This window comes from Rhineura floridana, chromosome 13 (assembly GCF_030035675.1).
Source record: "Rhineura floridana isolate rRhiFlo1 chromosome 13, rRhiFlo1.hap2, whole genome shotgun sequence".
Lineage (NCBI taxonomy): Eukaryota > Metazoa > Chordata > Lepidosauria > Squamata > Rhineuridae > Rhineura > Rhineura floridana.
Window position 1 is genome coordinate 12,433,854 of NC_084492.1, and position 24,634 is coordinate 12,458,487.

The window sequence follows — 24,634 nt, forward strand, 5'->3', positions numbered from 1 at the left end:
CTCGCGACCGCAGGAGGCGGGGTTTCAGTGTGGTGGGAGGGTTCACGAAACAACAACTTCCGGGTCCGTATGAAGTTTATGTCCGGGTCTTGCCCTTTCTGTGGATTTCTGCCTGCTCCGGGTGTGTTGGGAGTTTTCAGAACTTAGGTAGGTGTGAAGGGGAAGTTGAGGAAAAGCAGGTATCTGTGTGGAAATGGGAGAGAGGAGGAAGATTAAGAATGATAACGAAGCGGAACTTTATCTGTTTATATAATATGAATATTGTGTAATATAAACTATGTAATATTTATTGGGTATCTGATTGAGGCCCCCATCTCCACTATACATTTAAAGCAGTATCATTGCAATTTAAACAATCATGGTTTTCCCCAAGGAATCCTGGGAACTGTAGTTTGTTAAGGGTGCTGAGAGTTGTTAGGAAACCCCAGTTCCTCTCACAGAGCTACAATTGTCACAGTTTCCTGGGAAGATAGAAAACTTGTTTTTTTTCCTGCTTTTCTGAAAATTTTATCAATTGAGCTTTCAGTCTTTTTGTGTGCAGGAGTCAAGCAAGTTTAAATTTTCCTGGGCTGTTGAAAAGGGCACTGTTTTGAAAACCTTCCCAATATGAAGGTTTAATCCAGTACTTGCTTTTCTGGGAGTAAAGCTGCAATGCTAATCCCACATACCCAGAGTAAACCCCATTGAATTAAATAGGACTTACTTTTTTAGTGAATTAAAAAGAAGAATTTTAAAAGACACATTTTTAAACATGGGAAAGTTTGTAGCTCATTGGTAGGACATATGGTTTGCATGCAAAGGTCCAAAATTCAATTTCTGGAAAAGACTGTTGCCTGGAATCCTGGAGCGCCAATGCTAGTCCATGTCATCAGTACTCAACTAGATGGCACCAAATGGCCTGATTCCTTTGTTCCTAACAAATGGAAAGAGACCCAAGGGCCACAGTGACTCTAAAATTTGTTTATGTATTTCAATTACAACATTTATATACCACTTTATTGTAAAAAAATATCAAAGCAGTTTACAGAAAGAATTAAAACAAAACAATTATTGGAAAAAACAATTAAAGACAGGTATTTAAAAATATTCAAAATAATAAAACCAACAATGAGTTAAAATGGATAAAAACATAATAGCTTCTACATGCCTGGGTATGGTTACCTAATTAAAAATGTTTTAGCAGGTGACAAAAAGAGTACAGTGAAGGCACCTGCTAATGTCAATAGACAGGGAGTTCCAAAGTGTAGGTGCTGCCACACTAAAGGACTGATTTCTTACAAGAGCAGAACAAGTACTGTGTGGCACCCATAACATGGAAAGCACACCTTGAACTTGGCCTGGTAGCAAATCAGCAACCAGTGCAGATTTCAGAGCAGAAGTATTATGTGCTGATAGGGTCTCACTCTTGTCAGCAATCATGCCACAGGATTCTGCACTAACTGCAGCCCCAGGTGAGGTGCTCCATGGGGATTTCTGTGACCTTGGCTAACTGGTTGCCAGGATTTTTTTAGTTTTGGTTTTTGTTTAGGAATCCTGACTGGTTGTGGGATATTAATTTTTTGCCTTATTCATAGGAATCTTGTTGTTGTTGGTATGGTATTGCATTTAGGGAATCATCACTGTCTTTTGGTTTTCTTTTTGCATTTCATTTACCTTTATCCTCATTCCCTTTATCCATAGAAGCAACAACAGTGTTTCCATGCAGTCAGCTCAACCCTCTTAAACCCACTGATGATGCACCTTGTTGTTTGCATGACGGTTTGTTTCTTGCCCAATAGCGGTAAAAGAGAATTCACATACTGGGCAGCATGGCTGCAGTTGTTGTTCTTCCCAAGCTGCTGCCTATGAAGGTAGAGAAAACCACGTGTGTTTTCTCTCTGTCAGTTATTATTTACTGGAATTGGGTTGGCTGTCAAAGTGAATTTATAGCAGCCCACAGGGGTGGAAAGAAAAGAGTAGAGAATCTTCTTACTCTTAACTCATTTCTCAGACCCCTTTCTGAAGTGAAGGGTCAAATCTGTAAAGAAATTTGGAGCAGCCATGTTAAAATGTAGGGGCAGGGCATTCTGAGCAGGGGGTTGCCAACCCTACTTGGATATGGACATCTTTGCAGAGGATTCCTGGTCAAGCTTTATCAACAACAGAATCCAAACCATATCTACTGAGAAGTAAGTCCTATTGAGTTCTATGGGGCTTAGTCTCTTAGTAAGTGTGTTTAGAATTGCAGCCTTCGGAGGCATCCATCTTTATTCCTGAGTGCTCCCATCAAACATCTCCACAACACTAGGCTCTTTTTTTCCTGCAATTGCCTTCTGGTGACTGGCCTGAAGGCACTTAAACCCTTTTTGCTAGAAGCAAGTTGGCTAGATTAAATGTTCCCTACCTAGACTTCATCTTTTAGTTAAGATTTTTAACTTAATTGCCAATCAGAGAAAATGTTTTTGTTTGAATTGTATGCGCTAAGCAACTGTTTGATGCTTAATGTATCATGCTTAATGACATCATTTGGGTCTGCCCCTGTGACATCACTCAGGCATGCCCCTATGACATTACTAGGGCCAGCCCCCAAGATCTTAGGGTTTGGGATGTTTCTGACCTGGTATCCCTAAGCTCGAATCTACTGATAGATCTCTGGATGATTTTCAGCAGATCAGTTGGAGTTTCTGACTCTCTGTTATTGATTATTTTACAGTGGCAAAAACAAAATCCCCCCTTCCCCAAATTAAGCTGTTTAGAACCCCAGTCTTTAGAGATTCAGAATTTTTATTGTTTATGGCCAATGGCCATTACATTATAACATAGTTGTAGAGACTTATGCAGGTTATCCCAGTCTTTGGCTCTTGGGGTATAGTAAATATGTGGCTCCTCACCTTGAGCCACCATTTGGTATCTGGCTCTAATTGGCAGACCTAATAAAGTAGATCTAGCAGTTTTGAAGTCATACCCACATGTTCTATTCAGAAGCATTCCTGTTATAAAGTGAGGACACATGGCAACATTTTCTTGCAGGTCCTACTTATTACCATTTTCCAAAATTTCATGGCTCTTTTGCATTTCCATGGCATGGAGGAAAAATCAGAATTTGGAGCATTTCATATTTTATATGCTGAGTATTTAGTATAATAGTTTATGTAAAAATAAATGTAATTATTATAGTGGGTAGGCCTTCAAAGGCCTATGAGACATGCTGCCCATATATATATATACATATTTTAAAAGGCACAAGTAGCTGTCTGGATCCATCAGAAACATTCTGTACAGGAGTTGTACAAAAACATTACCTTTTATTACAGATGTTGTCTCACAAAGCTGTCTCTGATGGATTTTAGATGTACAGTAGGGCCCCACTCATACGGCGGGTTACGTTCCAGACCTCTGCCTAAAAGCGAAACCTGCTGAAAAGCGGAAATCCGTCAATAAAATGGTGCCTGACGCCTGAAAAACACCATAAAAGCGGAACAAGCACTGTATGAGTAGGGCCTCACTCTAATTGAAAGCTGCTGTATTAGCGGAACGCCGAAAAGCAGGCTGCCGAAAAGCGGGGCCCTACTGTAAATACTTCTCAGCCTATTGTTGGTGGCTGTTAAAACAATGGTTTGTTCAGTTGTTACTCATATATTAAAAGATAAATGGACTATTTACTAGATTATGAACTTCATAGTACAATCCTCTGCATATCTACCTGGGAATAAGCCCCATTAAACACAGTGGAACTACTTCTGAGTAAACATCCATAAGGTTGTACTATTTGTAACAAACAAACATGTTAGATTTGGAAATTGATCCAATCTGTTAGGCTGCAGTCCTGACCCTTGGCTGGTAACGGCAGGGCTTGTTGAAGCAGGTCAGCCACTGCCACATCCACATCCCCGCTGGTCACACTGGCCAGGGTGGAAGGTGGGAGAGCAGTACAAAATGCCCCTTTGCGGCACCACTTCCCAGGCTGGCACAGCGAAGAGTCCTCTGCTGTTACTTGATAGCAGCAGGGCTAGCTCAGGATCTAGCAAATCCTGGGCTGGACCCTCCCCACCACCGAAACACCTGGCGAGGATACCACCAGTGGTTGGTTTCACCTGTCCATCATTTGTACAGACACATTAGGGCACATGAGCAGCAGGGTGGGTGGAGGGATACCTGTGTCCCATTCAACCCCCCTCCAGCACAGCAGAATGGGAAGTTTTGATTGCTCCATCTGTCAGGTAGTGATATTTCTATTTAGAATTTGTCTGTTTGTTTGATTTATTACATTTGTATCCCTCCCTTCCTCCCAGTAGGAGCTCAGGGCTTTGAGCGCTTCAGTTCAGTTGTAATATCAAATCAGGAATTCTAATTTTGCTACTTCAGTCCTTACACTTCTGTATTTTTCTGTCTGGTTTGAAAATGGGTTAGACTTATAATGTGTTTATATAATATATGTTTTAGGTAAAAATATGATTAAAAACAATATTGGGAGAGCCAAAATCTCAAAGTAGGATGTGCAACTGCTCGCAGGCTTACATGCTCCTGTGTTAGCTCTTGTGCTGTTGTTGCCTATTGCATACCCATTTTGGGAAATGGGTGGCTAAACTGGATTTGTACTTTTACCTTTTATTATATTGTTTCTTTTATTAGTTTTCTTTTATTGTATGATTATATGATTTTATCTTATAAGCCATTTGGGCGGCCTTTTGTGGGGGAAATAATTAAATACATATACTATAGGATCCTTATAACAAGGCGCCTCTGTCTCCCTCCCCACCCCCCCACCCCCCAGTTTTCCATAGCAGGTTGTGTGATGATTTAGATCTTATCCAGAAAGTCTAGTCTGGAAGTATGTGCCACAACCAAGCTCCCTTCAAGAGCTTAGACCCCCAAGTTCTAAGGTAGATCTGTGGTCCTCCTCATGCTTTTGGACTCGATCTCCCATTGGCCCCAGACAGCACAGTCAATGGTCAGGGATGATGGGAACTGAGAGTGCAACCACATCTGGAGGGCCACAGGTTACCCAACCCTGTTGTAGACAATACTAAGCTCTATGGACCGATGGTCTGACTTGGTGACTGGCAGCTTTCTATGTTCCTAAGCAAACCCTGCTATGTCTGATAAGACTTTCTAGTAAGCTTGCATTTCCCTCCTCCCTCCCATGCCCTTTTTCCTTGTGTGTCATGTCTATTTATAGATTGCAAGCCTGAAAGCAGGGACTGTCTCAATCCTGATTTTTGTAAGCCGCGTTGACAGACTTTTTGACTAAAGAGTAGGATATGAATGCTGTGAGTAAGCATGTTTAGGATTGCAGAAATAGGCTTCAAACTATACTCAACTTACTTTGGGGTGGACATGCATAGAGCTGCACCGTTAACGTACAACTTTATGACTGCCATTTTTAAAAGCTTTTTCTTCCTTTGACAGGGTCAAGGGGCTGAATGGTTAGAAATGCTAAATTCCAACAGCTGATCGCATAAACAATTTGGGTGGTAAATTTGTTCCTCTGAAAGGCCTCTGAATAGCTAGGTAGAAAGATAAAGGCTTAACTGTGAACTCGGATTGATACTCTTGGCCCTGTAGAATCCTTCTGACTCACCTTTAATGCTTTCATTTTATTTAACAAAAATTATATACCACTTGATTGTAATAAAACCTCAAAGTGGTTTATAAATTTAATTTATGCTTTGATTTATGAATGGTTCTTTTGTAATTTGTGAATTGTTGTCCAAGTGCATACAAAGGATATTAACTGTATTTTTCTTTTTTGGTATTCTGTTATATCTTATTTCATTAATTAAATAATTTTAAAAAACCCAACTTCAGTAGGATGCATGCCGAGCACTTTGGCATAATTTAATTGTGGACTGATTTGGCTGCCAGTTTACTATAAAACTTGTTTATGAAGTTTCAAGTTTATTCTCTAGATAGCGTGTGCAGGCTCAGATTTGGAAGAAACCCTGCCTACGTTGTGGTGGCATGAATGCATGACATTGCCTGGAAGGACTGGCTTCTAAAGCTGTGATTTTTGCAAAAAATGTGGGTCCTTAATGGGCCTCATGGTGTGACTTGAACCTTGGCAAGTAGTCCTGACCAAAACCTAATCTGTACAAATAAAATGGGGCCGTGTGAACTATCCAGCACTAGAATTCTGCAAGTGGAGTGGAAGAAATGCATGAATGAATGATGAATTTCATGTTGGTGGTTACTAGAAAAAGCAGCTAATGGTCATGTTTGCTTTTCTTGGCCCCCACACCACCTTGTGGCAGGCATTTTTATATAGAACTGTTGTTGTTGTTGGCGTATAGGTTGTAAGTGGCATAAATGCAGGAAAGCTTCTACCCAAGCCTAGTTAAACATCCAGTCGTGGTATAACTAACAATCATAAAGATGTATTTCGCTCAAAGAAAGTTGTGAGTTGGTTTCTGCACAGAAATTCTTTTTAGTGAGGAATAAACCCATCTGCCTTAAATTATGATTAAAACTCTTTCTAGTTAGCAACAAGTCTTGATAGGCTACACTTCCCCCAAAGACACAAAGTTGCCGTGAAATACGATTTTCTCTTCACCTGCAGTCATGTTGTCAGATTTGCAACAGTTCCCCAGGGGCCTTGTTTACATTTTCCATCTTTTTTTTCACATTTTCCATCTCCTTCCACGCCTAACTATCCACTTTAAACCTGCCTTTCTTGTATCTGTGGCGAAAGGAGAAAAGCATGGCTGCAGCTGCAGGAGCAACACTATTGTCTAAGTATTATTTTCAAAGGCTAAGTATCATTTTGGAAATGTTCGTGTTGCATAGTGACATATCCCAGAACTATGAAAGTCTGAGACCACAGATGTGGGACAGAGATTGTTCCAGTACTTCCTTTTTCTGTGGAAGATTTTCCATTTCATAAGTTCATTAGTAACAGTGCATGAATTCAGTGGCAAATAAACACTAGACCATCTTGGCAGTTTCAAAGCTTTTACCTTGGTTTACAAAATACAAGTAAAGTAAACATTAGATCATCCTCTAGGGTAGGTAGTGAACCTTTGGCCCTCCAGATGTTCTGGAACTCCAACTCCCATCAGCCCCATCAAATGGTCAGGGGTGATGGAAGTTGGAGTTTCCCAACCTGTGGAGGGCCAAAGGCTCCCCACGTTTGCTCTAGAGCATCACTAAATGTTCCTGGGCAAACTGAACATTTTCCAGTTCAAATTTGGAAAAACTTACATCACTGTCGGAGGCATGCATATTTAAAAAAACAAGTCTTGGGAATCTATTTCTGAATTCTATTTAAGGGGGGGTTGCACTTCTACAAACCTTGAGGTTCCTCTGAATCTGCTGATACCCCCATGTGTGTGCATGCTGCTGCTTTTGCTGCATGAAGAACGTTACTCGGAGAATGAGTTTGCTGTTAGCCCATTTTGTCAATCCTATATAACTTAAGAGTTAGGCCTCCTTAGGGGATGTAAAGCGGTGCCATTCGTTTTGTAGGCGAGTGAAAAACCACTGTCTGCTATTTATTAAACAGCGCTCTCTCCTGAGGAAGAAAAGAAGTGCCATTTCTGTGGGGACTCTTGACATCCTGAGGTTAGAAGTCTTGAGCTAAGGATAATGCTGCTTTGTCATCAGTACAAACAAATCATCTCTTGACGTTTGACTGAACGATCTTGCTCATTTTTTCCTCGGGGAGCTCAGTGTTGGAGAATGATTTGGCAGTGGGGAGAGAAAGAGAGCTCTGCTGTGGTTTGAGTGAAGCGCTGGCAGGAAAGCTCAGTAGCAGAGTGCAAATTGAGACATCTGGAGATGAGGCTGTGTGTATACGTACAGTTGTTGTTTCCTGCCTCTCTTGTTTAGCTTTGTATGAGCAAAGGAGGGGAATGCAGCCTCTGCATGCACATAGATGCTATGCTGATAGTTGCTCTGATATATCGCTGATCTGTGGCATATAGGAAGCTGCTTCATGCTGAGTGAGACCATCATTTTAAGTGTATTGTCTACAGTGAGTGCAGACGCTCTCCGGGGTTTCAAACAGAGGACATTACCGCTCCTACCTGGAGATGCCAGGGACTGAACTTGGAAACTTCTGCATGCAAATCGGATGCTCTATCGCTGACCTATGGCCCTTCAATTGTCAAAACTAAATATCATCTATTGCCTGTTCTAACTGGCAGGCTTGTCAGACAGAGATCACAGGAAGCTGCCTTATACCTAGTTAGACCATTGCTCCATTAGCCCAGTACTGTCTGCACTGACTGGCAGTGGCTCTCCAAGGTTTCAGATGGCATTTCTCTACCTGAAGATGCCAGGGATTGAACCTGGGAACTTCTGCATGCAAAGTATGTGCTACAGCCCTTCCCCTAATTTATTTTATTACCGTTTTATTCCACCTTCTCCAAAAGAGCTATGTAGGCAGCCTACATAATCTTCCCCTCCATTCTATCCTCACAACAACCCTGAGAGGTAGGTTAGGCTGAGAAAGAGTGACTGGCTGCATTCCATTCCCCCCTTCCCTCTAGTTTTCGGGGCGGGGGGTTCTCTTCAACATTCAGCAGTCCATGGCCACTGAACATGTTTAGTCCTCTCTGGGCTATTTTGAGGTGTTTCTCCCATATACAAGCACACTTTTCCCCTTTAAAGTTTTGTTTTTTAAAAATGCTTTTGCACACCTTTGGAGTTAACTTGAGCCTGGTGACACATCCCTCTTTGTGTGGGGGTAGTGCCATTTTGGCTACATAAGGATCCACACTCAAGAGAATGAATGCACTGCTAGTATACAGTGAGGGGTGGGGAAACTCTGGCCCATGGGCCAATTTTGTCCTGCCAATTTGGCCATTTCCCCTTAACCACACCCACCTGTCAATCAGCGGATGTCACAGGTAGCTGGCATGTGTAGCCAGACTAGCAGGATTTAATCCTTTGCTCAACAGATGACAAGTGGAATGTTCAATCCTGCTGGGTGCTGCTTTGCCAGATTATTTTCGAAATCTACCACTTTTCAGTGTACAAAGTATGTTGAATTGCTTATCTATCCTCCCACCAGTGCTATGAGGTGGGTCATCCTGGGAGGCAGCGTTTTCCCCAAGGCCGTTCTATAAATCCTGAGCAAGGATTTGTATCCGAGTCTCATGTGCAAACCTAGTATTTTGGTTTGTCGACATACAAAAGGATATTGATTTTTAATATTCCATATCAAATGCTTGCAGAATTTGCTCCCCAACCCATTTGGTTTGACTTTTGAGCTTGTGCTGGGGGAGGCTGTTTTCCATGGTGGCTGTTGCCTATTGGATCTGGTAGGGCAGAAGGCTGGGAGGCCAGCAGGAGATAGTGTCAGACCAATGACAGGCAGAGCCAACGAATTCTAATTTTGCTCCCATCCTGTTCTCTGCTGAGGTCTGGCAGACCTGAGACTAAAGAGGAGGAAGCTGACAGCCAGGACCATCCCCTGGACTGGTCCTAAGTTACAAGGCATGCAGATGTGGGCTGGCTGAGGGCGGACTGAAGTTGGTTAGGGCAGTGCCCCATTTGCCCTAATGGGCCAGCCTCCACCGGCTGCTTTAGAGGTTCTGGCTGCAGTATCAACAAATCTCAGCCAAACATTCTGCATTTTATTTTCTGATTGTAAGTTTTACAGATTTGATTATTCCATTTGGTAGGTGTTAGGCACAGAGATGTGAAGGCCTGGGAAAAAACCCTGGAAAACTTTGGAGGAAAAAAAAGGGGCCCCCTTTCTTAAACACCCCTCCCAAATCAAGGAGGGTACAAAGCAGGGCTGGTGGAGGGTGTGGTTCAGGAGGAGGTGTGGCCTGGGAGAACCCAAAGGGCCAGATGGAGAGGCCTGAGGGGCCGCATTTGGCATCCAGGCCTGAAGATCCCCATCTCTGATATATATATATATATATATACACATACATACATACTTACATACATACATACCTTCTTGGTCAACTACCATTTCATTTCTAGCCCACCCTAAAAGCTCAAAGGGATAATAACCTTTCCTTATCTCATTTTACGAGAGTCAGTGTGGTGTAGTGGTTAGAGTGTTGGACTATGACCGGAAGACCAGGGTTCGAATCCCCGTGTAGCCATGAAATGCACTGGGTGACCTTGGGCCAGTCACTGCCTCTCAGCCTCAGAGGGAGGCAATGGTAAACCCCCTCTGAATACCGCTTACCATGACAACCCTCTTCATAGGGTTGCTGTAAGTCGGGATCGACTTGAAGGCAGTCCCTTTCATTTTGTAGGTTGGCTCTAACTTGCCATAGCTGAATAGCTTTTAACACGGGCTACGGTAAAATTATCTGAGGTCATGCCTCCTTCTCTCTATGTGATGCAATCAGAAAAGAACTTTGATAGATCATGTTTATTAAAATTATCTCTTCGGGCTTGCTAGTTTTGCTTCTATGGGTTTATGGCCCCCCGAGATCAGCTTTGAAGGCCTTCCAGGAAGATTTTCTTCCTGATTGCTTTTTTGAAGGGGAGGGAGTAGCACACCTTGCATCCTGCGTGATGCCGTGGGACACATGTTGGGACACGTGTTGAGAGCATCAGCAATGTGCACATACTGAGGCAGTCGGAAATTGAGACATATACTGCTGCTGTATCCCTTTATGGTTAGTAGAGATAAGGTGGAAATAAAGCTTTAGTTCTGATAAGCTAACTCTCATGGAGGATGAGATGAAGCAAAGCAGAAACTGGAATAGCAAGTAATCTCCCCAAGGGAGCTGCCTTTTGGTGGCCAGGCGCGGGTGGGAGAGAGACCCAAAGAGAAGTTGTAACAGATACTGGAGATAAATTTATTGATATCTGTTGTATAAATCCCAACATGTTTTGAGCAAATAGTGCTTTATCAAGCAACTGCATTTTCTGCCATTTCTGAAATGGCTTGCTTCCCAAAGAGACCCTGTGTAATCTACTGACTCTCTTTTACCATTTTCTTTATTATGTACGTAGGACCCAGAGGAGCCTGTTCTAGTTAGAACTAGAAGTGCAGTGATTAATGGCTGGGATCCAAAGAGCAGCCTCCATCCCAATCCAAGCTCAAGCAAAAATAAGTTACACTCCCATCAATGGGACTGAAAATGTGCCTGCTAGGATCACAGCCTTACAAGGGGCTTAAACTAACCCAGTGGGGCTGATTTACTTGGACAGCTGACACTCTCCCCCAGCCCCTCACACCTGGCATGCATAATAAACTATGCATGAAACTTGTTTAGGTTTCAAAACCAATTTGCTGCTATTTCAGCTCGCAGAACCAGTTTCCTAATCTATTGTCTCCTGGCCCATTTTGTCTGTTGATAAGGGAACATGTAAGGTTTTTCACTATGCAGAACCTTTAGTTGGGCAGAAGGCAAATATAGACATTGCTCTTGGTTGATGGACTCATCTAAGATCACCAACCCGTTGTAGAAAATAAGCATATGATGAATAATATTATCATCAGCATACTGTGGTATGATTTATGGGCTGTTTGTGTTATATATGCTTTAGTGGGGTGGGGTTAGTATTCATTGTTTTTATTGTTGTTGTTGGATGAACACCTCTGGAAATTTTTGTTCTGTTGTGTTTTATTCTATGTATTTGCTTTTAAATAGCTGTTTGGTGTTTTATATATTCGTAAGATGCTTAGAGACTTTTTTTGTAGAAAACTATGAATAAATATAATTAATTTTTAGAATTTATCTGACTTATTAATTGCTCACTACAAAGACAGTCTGTGAGCGACTTACAAAAAATTCAGAGCCAAGTGCAAATAGTACGTTATAACCATGCTTTGGTTCTGATAGTTATACCTTTTCACCAATATACACTCACAAGGCAAGATGTCCCAAGTGGCATTTTCTTGGATATAAAAATGTATCACAATATTGACAGGTAGAAGACTTCAGATTTTGCTCATGAGCTCTCCTTAATTCACGATGCACCCAGACCTGTCTCCTCATCTGCACAGCGAAGAATGCAACCTTGTTATCAGTCTGCTCAAGGAGTGTCACAAAGAGGTAAGCCTTCTGCTAAAACTCCAAGCACTGAACTGTCTCCTGAAATAAAATGTTTACCCCAAGATCCTGTGGTTAGATGCGACAGCTTTCAGTCAGTAAGAGCACGACATAGCTCAGTTCTTCCTAAAGGGCTTCCTTTCCCTTCCCCAGCTGAACAGCACACACGTTGCTGATGGCGCCTTTAGAAAGTTAAACAAGTTAAGCTGATTTGGTGGCTGCAAGCCTGCCCATTTCCACAGGAGAAAATTTCATTTCCTCTTTTATTTCTTTTGCCAGAAGTGTGCATGTGCCCTCATGTAAAGTAGTGGAATGCAATCTTCTCATTTGGAGGTGAAGAGAAGTGGGAATGGTCAGTATTCCTGCCCCCACCCCACAAGTCCAACTTGGTGTGGCTCTCGCTATCCTCGGTAACTTTTCAATCCACTGAGACTGCCACTTGTGGGGACGGGGGCTGGCGGTGGTGGACATAAGGAGAGCCCTGCAGGATCGGGCCAGTGGCCCATCTAGTCCAGCATCCTGTTCTCACAGTGGCCAACCTGGTGCCTGTGGGAAACTCGCAAGCAAGACCTGAGCGCAACAGCACTCTGCACTCCCGCTGTTTCCAGCAGCTAGTACAGCAGGGCCCTGCTCATATGACAGGTTCCATTCCAGACCACCACTGCAAAGCGAAATCCTCCGTAAAGCGGAATGCATTGACTAACATTGTCTAAAATGGCACCCGATGCCTGAAAAACGCCGTAAAAGTGGAACAAGTGCCATAGGAGCGGGGCCTTTCTGCAATTGACAACCGCCGTTTCGGTGGAACGCTGCAAAGCGGAGCGCCACAAAGCGGGGCCCTACTGTATTTGGAAGTATATTGCCACTGGCTGTAGAGGTAGAAGTCACTAGGTTCTTACCTATTGGCCCAACGTTCTCACATATGAAGACTTGGGTGTCGCTGGGGAAGTAGGAATGGAAGGGTGTCCTGCAGCAATGGGTATTGTCTCACTCATCCGCCCCCCTTAGCGGCAGTTGTTCTCTTCGAGCAACGGGAAGTGTCTTGCTGCTGCCTAATTATGCTATAGTACATAATTAAGAGATTTCTTTTGTTGCTTAGTAGAATTAATCGGTGGTAACATCCTTGCCTGTCCGTGGCTGCAAGGGAGCCTTTCTCTCCATTAATATTCATGAACCACTATAATCCTTTCAGGTTTTAAGAGGCTAGGTGGAACGTTACATATAATTATACATTTAAAAAGATGTGGTTTATCATCAGTCCTACTTGATATGTATATTGGATTGCTGGAAGAACAGGAATGGAAGCACAGCCTTTGAAAAAAGAAAGTGGGGGGACACCCCTATTCTCAGTCTAAAACTGCAGACGATGCAGCTGGCACCTTAAAAATTACTGCTGCTTGTTTGCTATGGGTGTAGAAGCAACAGTAAAGATTTAATTGCCTTAAAAGAGTTTCCTGCAGAAGTGGAATGTCTGCATTTGTGGTCTTGATCCCGAAAATGAACTCTTTTCTTTTGAACTGCTAAGTACAAAAGCACTCCCCCTCCCCTTGTTTCTTAGTTAGCTTTTATGATCTCTTCATTGTTTCATGTTAGATCTTTGGAAACATGTTTTTGTTGGGGCCAATACAAGGCAAATCTAAGAAATGGGGTAGAAACCTGCATACAAATGGGACGCTATTGCTAAGGATTTTGAAACAATTGTTCAGTCCTGTACTGAACTGGTGTCTAGGCTCCTAAAGTTTTTTGAGACTGTAGTTAGCATTGAACTGGTTGCCTATTGTGGCTAGGGCTGAACCAAATTAGAGGGGGAGAAGGTTTCATGAAAGAAAATTCATATCTAGTGAAATGCTATTCCATTTTGGGGTGTATGTATGTAAGAATGAAACTATTCAGAGTGGGTCAGGAAGCCTTTGTGATATGAGGTAGTTAAATCTAGGTTATTTGGGGTAACCAAGGTCTGGCCTATGGTGTACAGACGGTGGTTACAGTCTGGGAGAGCTAAAGCATGAGCCCAGGTTTGGACAACTTGCTTAGCCAAACCATGGCTTAGTTCAGTGCAGCAGCAAAATGACTGAGAAAGAGTGAAGCAGCTGCTATCTCCTCTCCCAGAGCCTGCATGCTCACACATTCACAGTAAGCCATAATTTAGGTTAGTGTGATGTGCAAACCAGGGCAGAGTAAGGCAGATTTCTGTGTTCTGAATGGGTGCAACAGCTATAGATGAGAGATTTCAGGGTTGGAGGCAAATAAGTCAACTGCTCAAGGCCTTTTCTTGGGATGCATGTGCAGGAACAATTCCTGCACTCCATCCACTTCCTGTCCTTTCCCTTCCCTCTTCTTAAACCAAGGCTGAGATCCATAAATCTTTGTCAGACACTCCAAAAGGCTTGCATATGCTCAACAAAATTCTTTACTTTTTTGAGGGGGAGGGAGGAGGTTGCGGCACTGGAAAGCCACAGATTTCTTTCTCTTTTGCCTGCCACCCCACTTAAAAACGCAGCAAATTTAATTAAAGGGTTGCTTTTCCCTTCTCATTCTCAGCATTCTTTCATGAGGTTTTTTGGCCGCTGCAATGACATTGATAGAGAAATGAGGAAGTGCTTAAAGAAAGAGGTAAGTCACTGACAATAATGCTGGACCATCGAAATGTTCCCATGCACCGCCTTCAGTTGCATGTCTTCCTCTGGAGTCTAGGGCTGGAATTTTACAAAAATGTTCACACCCATACTTACAATATTTATTTATTATTTGAAATATTTATGGACAGCTAAAATCAACCAAATATCATAGCTGTGTACAACAACCATAAAGTGCAACAAATAAAAACAGTTTTCCAAAGAGGAATAAGATACTGTCTGCGAGTCTATTCATCCCTCTGGAACAGTCTGTAGGAACAGGACAAGTCTGTACACCTTTTGTTGGATTCTAAAACAGCAGAGCCTAACTTCGATCTGTGGAAGTGGCCCCATTACAGGGGCCGCATAATACTCGTTCCACACGTTTGCTATATTTCTTTCGGTGCCTGTTTAAAACATTTCTGTTTAGGCAAACCCATTCAAACATCATAAAAACAGACCTAAAAATACATTAAAACAAAACAACGTTAAAAACATTTTTTAAAAAAAGCTTTAAAAACATCTTTTTAAAAAGGGTTAAAAACATATTATTTTTAAAAAACGCATATTAACAAGCAATTCTAACACAGACGCAGACTGGGATAGGTCTCAACTTAAAAGGCTTGTTGAAAGAGGAAAGTCTTCAAAAGGGACCGAAAAGATAGCAGAGATGGCGCCTGCCTACTATTCAAGGGGAGGGAATTCCACTGGTGTTGATGTGTTTTAATCTTTTTAGTCTGCTGCTGTTTTAATTGTTTTTTTTAAAAAATTGTTGCTTGTTTTTAACTGTTTTATTGATTATTTTTGTTTTGTAAACGGCTTAGAGGTTTTCTACAATCAAGTGGAATATAACCTTTTGTTATATAAACAAACACCTTCAATGGGCAGTGTGATCTCCAAGGCGAGTGCTTCCTCTAGGGATTAAATGTTCTTTATGCTTGTGAAAGGGCAGAGGTGTGACTGATGTACAAAGGACATAGATGAAGTTCCTGGTTAAGAGATAAAGCTGTGGGGTTGTACACTTACACATGCTCCACACCATATGAATCCTCCCCCCTCTGATGACGAGCCTTAAACTGTTATCACTTGGAACTTCTGGTCACAGCCATATGGGGCCACCACCTTGCTGAAACTAAGCAGATGCTAGTCTGGCCAGTGCTTGGATGGATGACTGCCTAGGAAGCTGCCTTATACTGAGTCAGACCATTGATCTATCTAGGTCAGTATTGTCTACACTGACTGGCAGCTCCTCTCCAGGGTTTCAGACAGGGAGTCTCTCCCAGCCTTACCTGGAGATCCTGGGGGTTGAACCTGGGACTTTCTGCATGCAAGGCAGATGCTTTACCTCTGAGCTACAATCCTTCCCCAAAGAAACCACGTGTACACCTTTTGGGAGGAAAGATGGGATATAAAATTAATAATTTTTGTATCTTCTTTTTACATCTGTTTAATTGTGGTAGCCTATGGCTCTGAACAATAAAGACTTCATTCATTCATTCAAAATTAATAAATAGTGATAGCAATATGCCATCTTGAGTTCCAGGACAGAAGAAAGGCAGGATAGAAATGTGAGAATAGGTGGTAATCCTCTGGTAGATTTGTGTGTATGTTTACATGCAGGACTGCGTTTATTCCACAATGCCTGCATTCTGCGATGGAATTTGGCTTTCTAATGGGTACATTTTATTTGGATGTAGTCATAAAAAACCCTGTTCTGCCTACTGCTCCCGAGAAACTCAGGGCATCTACTAAATCAATTGCAAAACAATATAAAACAAAACAACAATCCCCCAAATTTAAACCCATTCACCTAATCAGTACAGGAACCCAAAGCCAAAAATGAACGTAATGGTTCCAGACATCCATCAAATAAGTACAAAATGTATGCCACTGAAAAAAATTAGTCAGTTGGAGGTTTTTGTTTTTCAAAACAGCCATGTCTTCACCAACCACCTAAAGTAGTATAATGGTGGGGCCTGGCAGGTGCCACAACAGAAAAGGCCCTAACTCTGGTTAATAGCCTCAGCTCACGAGGTCCAGATATTTGGTGCAGGCCTATAGATGACAATAGGACAATGAAGGGAGAAACATACAGGAGAAGATGGTCCTTAAGGTACCTAGGTCCCAAACTGTTGAGGGCACGTTGAATTGAACCCAAAGACTAATCAGCAACCAGTGCAGATCACACAAAAACGATGTGATGGAATCTAATCACCTTGCGTTGTATTCAACTCAGTCTTGCTCAGAATGCACCCACTGAAATTAATGAACCTAAGTCAGTCATGTTCATTAACTTCAGTTGGTCTACTGTGAATAGGACTAGCATTGAATGCCAGCCCCTGGTGCCAGCATTTTGCACTAGTTGGAATTTCCAGATGCTTTTCAGGGGGTAGCCCTGTGTAGAACTTGCTTCAGTAGGTGTATCTGGAGGTCACTGTGGGATGTATGACATTGGCAAGGTCCGCCTTTGTCCAGAAGAGCTGCAGCTGGTGTCCTGTCCAACGCTGAAAAAGGCACACACACCCATCACTGATGCAACCCGTACATCTAGCAGAAATACTGGATTGAGGAGTAGCCTCAAACTATGCACCTGCTTTTTCAGGCAGAATGCATCCGCACCCAGGACAGGCTGTAAACCTGGGCCAGGTAGCCTGCCTATCAACAGTACATCTGCGTTGTTTGGATTGTGACACCCCATCCAGTCCTTTACAGCGATCATGCAGCAGTTTAGCCTTTCAGCTCCCTCCATAGATTCAGATGCAAATGAGTGATGGAGTTAGGTGTCACCAGCATACTGATGGCTCCATTACCCATATTGCCTCTCTCCTGCCGAAAGCTGCATTGCCACAACCCGCTTACTCACTTCGCCCCTCCAAAACTGGTGTTGGCACTAGTCAGTAACTGTTCAAATCCGAGGGGTTCAACTTTCACTAGGGTGGTTTGCTAGACCTCATAGTTTAAAAATGCATATTGAGTATCCACTTGAAGTTTTAGAAAGCATATGGCACTCGGAAAGAGCAATTTTATTTTGTTTGCTTTTGAAAGCTGTGTTGCACCTAAAGCAAATGGAGTCGCTAAAGATGCAAATTAAATAATAATCCTAGTGGGGCGTTTTAGTGGTTTTTTGTTTTACCAATGCAAATGTAATTTGTGTCCTACAAAAAACATTTATTTCCTTCTTGAGCGATAAACCTATGCTGCATTTTTAATGTAATGACGTGACTTATCTATTATTCATTTATCACTTTGGGTTTTTTTTCCCCTTTTAGTATCAAGAAAACAGAGCCAAGAATCAAGCACATGCAGAAAAGATGAGAGAAAAACTGAGAGCTTCAGAACAATAGTACAGCTAGTGACTGATTGTACATCATATGGACTGCTAAAGGAAAACATTGTCGTGTCTGCTGGATACCTGAATACAGAAAACTATTTAATCCAAAATGTTTGCAATAAAAATGGCTGCAGTTGGCACCTGTTAGATTTCGGTGCACTTTAATTATTTGGTTGAGAGACTTTAGAAAATGTAGGAGGCCTGCTGGATCAGGGCAAAGGCCTATCTATGCCAGCGTTGTCTGTCCTGCTGAGGCCATCCAGATGCCCATGGGAAGCCCACAAGCAGAACGCAAGGGCAATAACTCTTCCACTGATGTTCTCCGACTATTGGTATTGGCATGCCACTTTGATCCTGGAGGTAGTATAATGACCATCATGACTAGAGGCCACTGATAGTCTTAGCGAAGTGTAATTGCTTCTAAAGTTTTTCTGCAAAGAGGAATGACAGCTCAGTGGCAGAGCACGTGATTTGCATGCAAAAGGTCCCAGGTTCAGTCCTTGGCATCTCTAGTTAAAGAGATCTCTTGATAGCAAGGCTGGGGAAAAAACTGTTGCCTGAGACGTCAGGGAGCTGCTGTTGTAAAGTTCTTGTTTGAGACTCGAGAAGTCGGATCCTGCAACCACACTGTACATTTTTTCTGTTACCGCAAAGAATGGTGGCCTGCACACACAGCTCTGGTTTTAAGAAATTTGCTGGATCTGACTCCCGTTTCCTTTTTAAAAGTGAAATCTCTAGCAAGGAATGCCTAATATTTGTGAGAGCAATTTGCAGATATCAAGACAAATGGTCACGTGCATAAAGAACTATTCTATTTGCTCAGCGCAGCTGTCAAAACATGACACCAAAACATGATGCAGGCAATCCCTCCAGGAGGTGCAAACAAACAGCTGGGTGCATTAATGCTTCTGTGTTTAGGACGGGAAAAAAAGAACTTAACTATGCTGATGCTGGATCAGGGGTGTACGCATGTGTGTGTGTAACCAGCAAAAAGTATTTGATGGATTCTGAAGTTACACGCTTTTTAATAAACCTTCCAAAATTATTCTTAGTTTTTCCACAGGATACAAAGGTTAAACAAATACAAAAAGAAAAGAAGGCCTGGATATAAATTAACCCATCATGCCCCAAATGCTTTCCCCAGTCTTTACACTAGGGGTGGGGAACTTCAGCTTGGGGGCCAGATGCAGTCCTCTCCGGCCCTCAGGACTCTCCCAAGGGCAGGATGCTCCCTGGCCTTGTTCTGGGCCCTCCTTGTGCCATTTTGCCTGCCTGGAATATGTCTTCAGGCTATGACAATGCCTCTCGCTTGCCTGGATCGAGAGAGAGGAGTGTGGAGGGGGTGCAAAAATGGTTGGCTTTTTGCATGGCTTGAATGGTACCCTACTGTAGGAAGGCACACCCAGTCCTCTATTCCCTTTTGCCTCTGGCCCTGCCCACCATTGGTGTGTGGCTCCCAAGAAGATTCCCCATAAGAGCAAGTGTATACACACATACAGAGAGAGAAAGAGACTTCCGTACACATTCATTCGGATCAACATAAAAGGTGCGGTGTTGTTTTCCCTATCTGAGGTTTTATTTATGACATGTTTGTCACGTCCGAGAGCCAGTGTGGTGTAGTGGTTAAGGTGCTGGACTACGCCATTGGAGACCAGGGTTCGAATCCCCACACAGCCACGAAGCTCACTGGGTGACCTTTGGCCAGTCACTGCCTCTCAGCCTCAGAGGAAGGCAATGGTAAAACCACCTCTGAATACTGCTTACCATGAAAACCCTCTTCATAGGGTCGCCCATAAGTTGGAATCGACTTGAAGGCAGTCCATTTCCATTTTGTCACGTCCCTGTTTGTAATAGTTCAAGAATGGTATATATGGACCCCCTCTTTCCAAATATTATTCTTTCATCAATCTGGTGATAGAGGTTAGGCTGAGAGATAGCGAGACTGGCCCAGGATCGCCCAGCAAACTTGGAGACATCGATTTAGTTCTTCTCAGCCATAGTGCAACACTCTTAAGCCATGGGTTCAGCTAACACGTAGCCCTCCAAATATTGCTGGACTACAACTCCCATCATCCCTGACCACTGGCTGGGGCTGATGGGAATTGTAGTCCAGCAACATCTGGAGGGCCACGTGTTAGCTACCCATGCTCTAAATCACTACACCACACTTCAGTGCATTAATACAATGGACTAGCCCTTTTTTTCAGATGTCATCCTCTAGATGTGAACTATTATTCCCTTTTGAAGCCCATCTGGCTCCATCATTGTTGCCCTTTTGATGAATGGTCAGGTTCTGGCTTTTCAGGAGGAAGAGGACATGCCGACTGTAGACATGTAGTCTTGTCTTTGGATGTTCCAGTTTTTGTTTCATTTTGTTCACTTGTACCATCATCCTAGTCATTTCCTGTATTTCTGGTGGTCAGACCACGAGTGCTGTGGTTTATGTAGCCAGAACAGTACCACCTATGCACAAGTTATAAGGTGGCTGGGGGAACCCAAGAGTTAGAAATATCTGTAGGAGGGGGAAAACAAACCTTTAAGCAGGGGAAGACCTTCAAAACAGTCCAATGAAGACTGAGCATGCTCAGTGGGCACAGAATGCTCACTGACTGGAAGAAAAATTTAAAACCAGGTAGGAGGGGATGGAATGCGGTATCCTGAACAGGAGCCCTTCATACTACAACATTTTGTTGCATGTACTCCCCCCCTTTTTAAATTGCCTGCTATCCAGTGCTAGTCTAACTCAGCACATACCCATTGAAGTCAATAGCTGCTACCCTAGGTTCATTGGGTTGTATTCAACTAAGGTTAACTCAGAATAGACCCACTGAAATTAATGAACCTGCTACTCTTGCCCATTGATTTTAGTTGGTCTACTCTGAGTAGTTCTTGGTTTCTTTTCCATTGGTTTTATGAGAATTACTGTTATTATCTTGCATAGTTTTGGGGTTGGAAAGCTGAGCCATAGGGGAATGGTTAGTGGATTCCAATGAGCTCCTGGAACGTGTCATAGAAAGGGAATTGGAGTACAGTGGAAGAGTGAGTGCTTTGCAGTCAGAAAAGGTTCCATCCCTGACATCTCCAGTATGAAGGATCAAGTAGCAGGTGATGGAAAAAACCCTTCTCACCTGAGACCCTGGTGTGCTGCTGCCACTCAGAATAGACAATACTAGGCTAGATGGATCCAGAGTCTCACCTAGTATAAAGCAGCTTTTTATGTGTCTGTGTGTCACCTTCCTGCCAGGGTGGGGACCAGCTGAGGAACAGTTAGGCCAGAGAAAGAAAACAGTTTTTGAATTCAGCTGGAAAAGGATGCTAGCAGCTCAATCCTAGCAACATTGACTCAGTATGAAAAGAGAGTGTGTTAGCCACTGAGAAGAGTCCTTGTCGTTTCATGCTGATTGGAGCCAATCAGAGTGAAAGGAGGTGAGTCACCCCCTGAGAAGACTCTTTTCAGTAGTTAACACAGCCTCCCGTTTCATGCTGATTGGCCCCTAGGATTGTCTGTTGTAGTGGAGTGTGGACTCATGAGATGACAGGGAGACTAAGGGAGATGAGGGGAAGTGGAAAAGGGATTGCAGCTGTGACTGGTTGTGGCATGACTATCATGAAAGGATCCTGCACTTCTGAATTTGCCACTACGCTACTGGAGCAGGGTAACCAACGTGATGCCCTCCAATGCTGATGGACTCCAACTCCTATCAGCCCCAACTATCATGGCTAGTGGTCAGGGATGTTAGGAGTTGTAGTCCAACAACATCTGGAGGGCACCATGTTATCTACCCAATGACATCAACTGTCTACAAAGCCAGATTTTCCCTGCCTACAAAGCCCTACGCAGCTTGATATCTAGGAACACAGGGAACTGCTTGTTCCCATGTTAAGATCATTGGCTGAGGCTCTTCCCCAAGTGCCCCAGCAAACTTTAGGTAAAGCAGTTGGCAATGAACGAGAAAGGAATTCACACTCTCTCGGGAATTCCCTCCCCAGAGAGGATTGCCCAGTGTCTGTCATGTTATCTTTTCAGCCCCAGGCTGAAGACCTTTTTGTTCTCCCAGGCATTTTTTAAGTTCAGAAGGCCCAACTAGACATGAAGTTGAATATGTTATTAGGATGTATTCAGTTTAGCACTAAGTTCACGTCCACTGGTGAAATGTTTTGTGCCAGTGAAATATTGTTGCATAAGATAATGCCTAAGTAGGTTGCTGGTAACTCGGTTGCATAAAATGTTGCACAATCTGTTGCACAATGAGTTTCCACTAGCGCAACTGTTGTGTTGGATTCCTCTTTTGCGCAACATCAACACTCACCTGTCTGCTAGAACGTGGGATACAGTCCTTTGTATTTTTTTTAAAAAAAATGTAATAGAACCAGCTGGACAGGTGTGTGTGTGTATTTATATACTGTATGTATGTATATATTCATGAAATCAAACAAGTCTCTTGAGACTCACCCTATAAAGGAAGCTAGATATAGGTTTTGGAGTCCAGATAAAAGGCATAAGGAGAGTATCCATGAGGATGTCACTTTATCTAATTATTAAATCAATTTATTAAATGATTGACATAAAACGACACCCAACTGTAGGCTAAAATGCTGTGCTGTATTTGATTTGTATTTTGTATACCATTTTGAGAATTAATAATTTCTTGTACAGTTTTTCTTGACTTTTGCTTGATATATTGTTTTGGTATTTTTGTATTGTTTGTTGTTGTTATGTGCCTTCAAGTCGATAAAAACTTATGGCGACCCTATGAATCAGCGACCTGCAATAGCGACCTCCCTTGTGTTTTTAAATAGTTTTTTTTGTGTTTTAAAATTTGTATATTCGTTTTTATTGTTTTTAATTGCTGTGAACCGCCCAGAGAGCTTCAGCTATGGGGTAGTATATAAATGTAATTAATTAATTAAATAGCATCTGTCATGAACCACCCTGGTCAGATCTTGTAAGTTCAGGTCTGTGGCTTCCTTTATGGAATCAATCCATCTCTTGTTTGGCCTTCCTCTTTTTCTACTTCCTTCTGTTTTTCCAAGCATTATTATCTTTTCTAATGAATCATGTCTTCTCATTATGTGTTCGAAGTATGATAGCCTCAGTTTCATCATGTGATAGTTCTCGTGATAGTTCTGCTTTAATTTGTTCTAACATCCAATTATTTGTCTCCTCCAACCCCACATTTCAAATGAGTTGATTTTTCTCTTATCCACCTTTTTCACTGTCCAACTTTCACATCCATACATAGAGATCGGGAATACCATGGTCTGAATGGTCCTGACTTTAGTGTTCAGTGATACATCTTTGCATTTGAGGACCTTTTCTAGTTCTCTCATAGCTGCCCTCCCCAGTCCTAGCCTTCTTCTGATTTCTGGACTATTGTCTCCGTTTACTTGTTTCTACTGGTAATTGTCTGCATATCTTAAATAATTGATATTTCTCCCTCGAATTTTCACACCTCCTTCATCTTGGTCCAATCCCGCTTTCCATATGATATGTTCTGCATATAGGTTAAACAAATAGGGTGATAAAATACACCCCTGTCTCACACCCTTTCCAATTGGGAACCAATCCATATTCTGTCCTTACAGTAGCCTCTTGTCCAGAGTATGGGTTGCGCATTAGGACAATCAGATGCTGTGGCACCCCTATTTCTTTTAAAGCATGCCATAGTTTTTCATGATCTACACAATCAAAAGCTTTGCTGTAATCTATACAGCACAGGATGATTTCCTTCTGAAATTCCTTGGTCCATTTTATTATCCAATGTATGTTTGCAATATGATCTCTGCTGCCTCTTCCCTTTCTGAATCCAGGCTGGACATCTGGCATTTCTCACTCCATATATGGTAAGAGCCTTTGTTGTAGAATCTTCAGCATTACTTTACTTGCATGGGATATTAAGGCAATAGCTTGGTAATTACTGCATTGCCTGGGATCTCCTTTCTTTGGAATTGGGATGTATATTGAATACTTCCAGTCTGTGGGCCATTGTTTAGTTTTCCATATTTGTTGATAATTTCTTGTCAAAATTTGGACAGAATCAGTCTCAGTGGCTTGTAGCAACTCTATTGGTATGTCACTTGTTCCTGGTGATTTCTTTCTTGCAAGTATTTTTAGAGCAGCTTTCACCTTTTCTAAAATTTCTGGTTCTTCATCATATGGTTCCTCCATGAATGAATCTGTCATCCTTGCATCTCTTTTATAGAGTTCTTCAGTGTATTGCTTCCATCTTCCTTTTATTTCATTTCGGTCAATCAGTGTGTTTCCCTGTTGACTATTCAACATCCCCACCCTTGGTTTAAATTTCTATTTAATTTCTCTAATCTTTTGGAATAGGTTTCTTGTTCTTCCCTTTTTGTTGTCCTCTTCTATTTCTATACAATAACTATTGTAATAGTTCTCTTTGTCCCTATGTACTAGTTGCTGTATCATTGCATTAAGGGTCCTGACCGTGTTTCTATCTCCTTTTGCTTTTACTTTCCTTCTCTCTTTAACAATTTCAAGAGTTTCTTCAGTCATCCATTGAGGTCTTTTCCTCTTTTTAACTAGAGGTATTATCTTTTTGCATTCTTCTCTGATAATGTCTCTGACTTTACTCCATAGTTCTTCTGGTTCTCTGTCTACTAAGTTTAAAGCCTCAAACCTGTTTCTTATTTGATCTTTATATTCTTCTGGGACGTTATTTAAATTGTATTTTGGCACTATGATTGCTTTGTTCTTCTTTAGCTTTACTCTACATGTGTTT

General features: G+C 42.3%; 1 protein-coding gene across 1 annotated transcript; it reads left to right on the forward strand.

Annotated features, from left to right (window-relative positions):
• The first annotated feature begins 17 nt into the window (after nucleotides 1–17).
• Nucleotides 18–18,936, forward strand: CMC2 (C-X9-C motif containing 2). Its single transcript, XM_061594558.1, has 4 exons — nucleotides 18–147; nucleotides 11,824–11,948; nucleotides 14,487–14,558; nucleotides 17,830–18,936. Exons 2-4 carry the CDS (start codon nucleotides 11,868–11,870, stop codon nucleotides 17,902–17,904), a joined length of 228 nt encoding a protein of 75 aa, XP_061450542.1. The 5' UTR covers nucleotides 18–147; nucleotides 11,824–11,867; the 3' UTR covers nucleotides 17,905–18,936.
• Nucleotides 18,937–24,634: the final 5,698 nt, after the last annotated feature.